At 40.8% G+C, this 5,141-nt stretch overlaps 1 protein-coding gene across 1 annotated transcript in view; it reads right to left on the reverse strand.

Annotated features, from left to right (window-relative positions):
• The window catches only part of LOC140946378 (uncharacterized), a 9,191-nt gene extending 6,458 nt beyond the window's left edge, over positions 1–2,733 (reverse strand). The window contains exons 1-2 of the mRNA XM_073395483.1: positions 1,810–2,733; positions 457–845 (exon numbers count right to left, since the gene is read on the reverse strand). Coding sequence (XP_073251584.1) covers positions 457–845; positions 1,810–1,903 — 483 coding nt within the window. The 5' untranslated portion in view covers positions 1,904–2,733. The remainder of the gene's footprint in view (positions 1–456; positions 846–1,809) is intronic.
• Between the last annotated feature and the right edge of the window lie 2,408 nt (positions 2,734–5,141).

Below are 5,141 nucleotides of genomic sequence, written 5' to 3' on the forward strand. Positions count from 1 at the left end.
GTGTTTCTGTAAATTCAGAGCACTTTGACATGTACTTTGGCATTCAAAGGGAGTGTTCATGCAGTAATTATATAATTAACGAATCGACAACGATTTTTCGTGGTCAATGCTGTTGTCACCCCTAGAAACAAAGAACTTCAAGGTGGTCAAAACTCAAGTGGGACAACTACGAGCCGCAGGAGGGTAGTTTCACTGTAAAGTTTTGAAAATGTTTACGTCATGTATATGGTCAGTTAAGACCTTACATGTACATGGAAAATTGTTGTATCGAATTATTTTTTTTTATTTTTTTTTTACCAGGTTTTGACGTCATTCGGTAACGTTTCTTGGAAAATCGAGAAAAAGAGAAAAAAATTACGTCGTCTTCAGGGCCTATACTCTCGTCGATCTTAGTTCTCAACCAATCAACGCGCGAAAATGAGAGTTTTGAAATGATGTCGCTGATAAGCTACCAACCTGTCTGTTTTCAGAGTGTATCTCCACTGAATTATTTTGAGGTGCTGAATCCGGATCTATTTCCTTCAATTCTTGAATTTCTGTTGCCACCATCCTTGCAATGTCGTTCACAAAGTAAGACACGTCGAACTTTTCATCCGTGCGTTGCCATTTCTTGACATGGTCAACTTCAATGTCAAATTTAGATGGATCAACTTCAATTCCTTCTGTGCTTTCTTCCTCAGGGTCAAATGGCAGACCTAAGAAGGACTTCTTCAAACTTGTCTTTCCCGCACGATCTTGACCTATCAGCATAATTCGGGCTCGGTACACCTTTACTTTTCCTGTCTTCAAAGCATTTTCATAGGCACGCTTTGCTCTTGGTCCTCGTGCTTCAATCTCGCTTGGAACTATTGAATGAAGGCATATCAGTTAGTTACATTTTCAGAGAAAGAATTGGCAACACCGGTATTGCATATTTCATAGAATACTTTGGACACTGTGCACAAATGAACTTAATGTCTTTTAGTTAATTATTATTTATCAGCTACCTTATTTTCCTACCTACGTACACCTGTGTAAATATCTTATATAGTGTGAAATAAAGAATTGAATTGAATTGAATAGAATTCTGATCTAGCAGGGCCTTTTGCAAACGAGGACCTATTGTATTTGTTGTTTTTCAAACATTTATTAGTTGTCACTCTAAACAGAAGGAAAAAATGGAAACTAAAGACAAAAAGAGGTTAATTTACCTACGTTTTGGTTTTCTTTAGATACGAAGTTATGTAACAATCCGAGTCTGAGTTTCTATACCATAGTGTATTTGGATGGTGTCTAGGCCTTTGTACATTATGCTTTTGTTTATTCCCTACTAAAATGCTCCACCTTAATGCTCCATTATGCCCACTAACTTCACTCGCGAGGGTTTGCGAGATACTTATTTCTAGTTAGAGGAATATTAAAACCGATCATGATAAGCTCTTTACCTGAAGAACTATTAATTGGAAATTCATTTGCATCAGCTTCCCCATTTTCTTTGCTATCTCTTGAATGAAACTTCCCATCTAAAGTTCCTTTTTGTAAATTCTTTTCGAGTTTTCTATACTCGTTAGCTGTTTTGTCGTTTTTAAGTCCACGATACGACCTTGCTAAAATATCGTAAGATTTTCTTTCTGCTTCCCTGTTTGCCAATTCTTTGGCAAGAACCAGCTCTTGTTTTCCATACTCTATGCTTTGTCGGTAATCTTCAATCTCGTAGTATGACCTAGCCAGAACAGAGCACGCGGCGGCTTCCCGCGCCCTGTTACCCACTTCCTTTGCAATGCGCAGCGCTCGTTTTCCGTATTCTATGCTGTGTTTGTATCCGCCTACCTCGTAATACGGCCAGGCTAGAACAGCGCATGCTTCCGCTTCTCTCTTTCTGTTTCCTACTTCCTTTGCAATGCTCAAGGCTCGTTTGCCACATTCTACGCTCTGTTTATAGTCACCAACCTCGTAATACGAGCCTGAAAGGACAATGTATGCGTCTATTTCTCTTTCCCTATTTCGTACATTCTTGGCAATGCTCAGTGCTTTTTTGCCGTACTCAATACTCTGTTTGTATTCTCCAATCCGCAGATAAGACCTGGCCAGAACATCGCACACCGATGCTTCCCTTTCTCTATCTCCCTCTTCCCTTGCAATGGCCAGTTCCTCTTTGCTACTTTCTATACTTTGAATGTAGTCCCCAACCTCATAAAACGACAAGGCTAAAATACGACAAGCCGCTGCTTGCCGTTCCTTATCCCCCACTTCCCTGGCAATACTCAGCGCTTGCTTGCAGTATTCTATACTTTGTCTGTACTCTCCTACGCAGTAATACGACCGAGCTGTAACATCACATGCTGCTGCTTGACGTTCACTGTTTCTCACTTCCTTCACAATTTGTAACTCTTGTTTGCTATACGCTATGCTTTGTTTGTAGTCTCCTAGACGATAACAGGACAAGGCTGCAATGTTGCAGGCTGCGGCTTCTTGCTCTTTATCACCGGTTTCTTTAGAGATGTTTCGCCATTGTTTTGTGTACTCTATACTTTGGTGGTATTCTCCGCGTCTGTAAGATTCTTGGGCATTTTGTTCAACTTCCATCTTCCACTATCCCTTCTTTTTGTCACGAGCTGAAATAAAACATAATCAAAACAAGCAAACAAACAAATTCCATCAAAAAACAGACCTCATGAAAATTTCAACCGTTGTTCAACGTGCATCAGACCGTATTTTCACCTTCTGAATCAATGGATCAGGAACTCGAGCCACGACAAATGCCCGGGCGTCAACAATTTCCAGCAAGGTTCAAACGGTGGTCAGCTTTACACGCGTTTTTGTTTTTTCCCGGACCTGTAGTGACGAACATAGCTCTAGGAGAGCCCTTATTCAAAGTGTTTTCCTAAACATGCCCTCAAATTTTTAGGTCATTTGGAGACTATTCCCTTGATCCAGCAATTGCTATTTTCATGTTCTAAACATAAAGAATATCAATTAGTCCCGGGATCAAAGAGAATCAGCTGATGGGCTCCTGAGTGAAGAAAGGAGGGGAGGAATCACGAATGAGAGGACAAGAGACGCATCCTCTTTACAAGAACAGTAAAAATGACAGTGCTTCACAACAGAACTCGGGCGTCAGCATACAAAGGTGCCACTGGCACCAGAAACACTTGTGAAGGCAAAACCACAACGACAAGCCAGTGAGGGTCCGCCGGACCTTTAGTAGACATGGATCACTAAAATCCAAATTTTAAACTTAACAGTAAACTGATCGTTACGGCAGGAAGAGTGATAGAAAAATATAGAAAGAAAACAAAAATGATGTGGTGAATTATATTTGCCCGATATTTCGGTTTGCAACACAAACCTTCGATGGGGGCTATAAAAGAAAAATAAATACAGATAAAAGATGAACAGCAGCTGTCAATCCATTTATAAGCTTACTACACCCACCCAGCCCATGATGTGAATGATGTGTGAAGGTTGACCACACCACCGGGGTCTACCTCCCCTACTCTTTTCGAACAGTGGTGTGGGTTAAGTGTAAGTGTTGCGAGACGGGACCTACGGTCATTACAAAGGCAGTACTTTCTTCTCAGTTATTTTAAATAAAGACCCTGAGTTTTGGTCCGGCCAGGGTTCGAACCCGCGACCTCCTGCTCTGCAGACCGGCGCTCTCCAAACTGAGCCGACCAGGCGACGGTTAAACGCGGCATTAGTGTTAATCCGACGGATTTCGTAGATTTCGGACAGCAACGCTCTCACGCAACTAGTCTCCTTGGCAGCCACTTGGTCAGGGGTCACGCATGCAAAGGAGACGGTCACGCAACCGGGTCATTGTATCAAACTTGAAAGACAGCCGACTTTCTTTTTATTTCCCCGTTAATATTGTGAAGTAAACCCGATATACGCTTATTCAAAGACTCTACTGTAAAAATGACTGTTACTTTCTATTGTTGTGAAGTATTTCGAAAGTTGTTTTTAAAATCTATCCTCTCATCTTTTTTTCGCTTTTGTTTCATTAAGTGGGTCAAGCTAAGAGCCTAGGTTTAAGTCTTGAATTTCTCCGCGTACTGTTTTCCTGTTTTGATCTTTTGTTTTTACTTGTACTTGAATTTACGCTTAGCTCGCGAGTTTTATGTCATTTTAGGTATATTCTTCGCTTGCCGTTGTCAGATCTGTTAGTTTTTCATAGGCCGGTCGTGTTTTTGGTATTAGAGCTGACCTTGGTTCCGTTAGTGTCGTTGAAGTTCCTGTTTTGTATGCTTGGTCCTTCCGAGCTGTTTCACAATATTGATGTATTCCGGTTACAAACTTTATACGGAGACGGTGGGCAATTGGCAATATTGTTTCTCAAACCATTCATCTCCTCAACTAAAAGTTTCGCTCCACCCGGTGTAATCCCGATGTTTTTATCAGCTTACAAAGCCGGGGCCAAGCGAAGCGGTTGCAGGCAGGGTTGAGGAAATGTGGATTGGGCTTTTGAAGTCGAAATTAGTAAATATTTACTGAGGTATGAAAAGCAGTCTAGTGTTCTGGCAAAACCTCGGTTCTCTGAACACCTCTTATCAAGGACGTACAAGTATCACTTCCATTTCCATCTCTAATCTGGATCTCAATCCTTGTTTTCTATTTGTTAATCATATGTCTTGTTTGTAGTTTTCAATACAAGATTAGCACTTGCATTGGTCCTCATCTCTTTTCGAACCCGTTGACAATAAATATTTTTTGCTGTAATCTCTATGATAATCGACCTCCCCCAGCAAGGAGCCGTAATCACGAATCGGCTTCTGTCCCAGCTTATAATTTTACCAATGTATTAGGGATAAAAGCTTTGATTCTTACCCAAAAGCTATGGCTTTCACGAGGTGAACTCTTCTGCCGAACATGATGAACTAGAACAAAGGGAAATGACAACCAGTTTCGATTTGTGCTTCCGCTAGTACGATGTATATCAATATTTGACTTTGTATATATTTATATGTACCGGCCTTGTCAACCATTAGGCAAAAATTGTCACGCGAAATCAATGATCCGTACACGCGAGGCGATATCTCAACAGTTGCAGTTAAATCATAAATACGCGATTTTTGTCAGGAATATTGTCATGCATGACTTTATTTGAGGTTTCTTCAGGCGTCTTGATATAACCCTTTTTTATTAAATACTGTACCCGTTTG

This window comes from Porites lutea, chromosome 8 (assembly GCF_958299795.1).
Source record: "Porites lutea chromosome 8, jaPorLute2.1, whole genome shotgun sequence".
Taxonomy (NCBI): Eukaryota; Metazoa; Cnidaria; class Anthozoa; order Scleractinia; family Poritidae; genus Porites; species Porites lutea.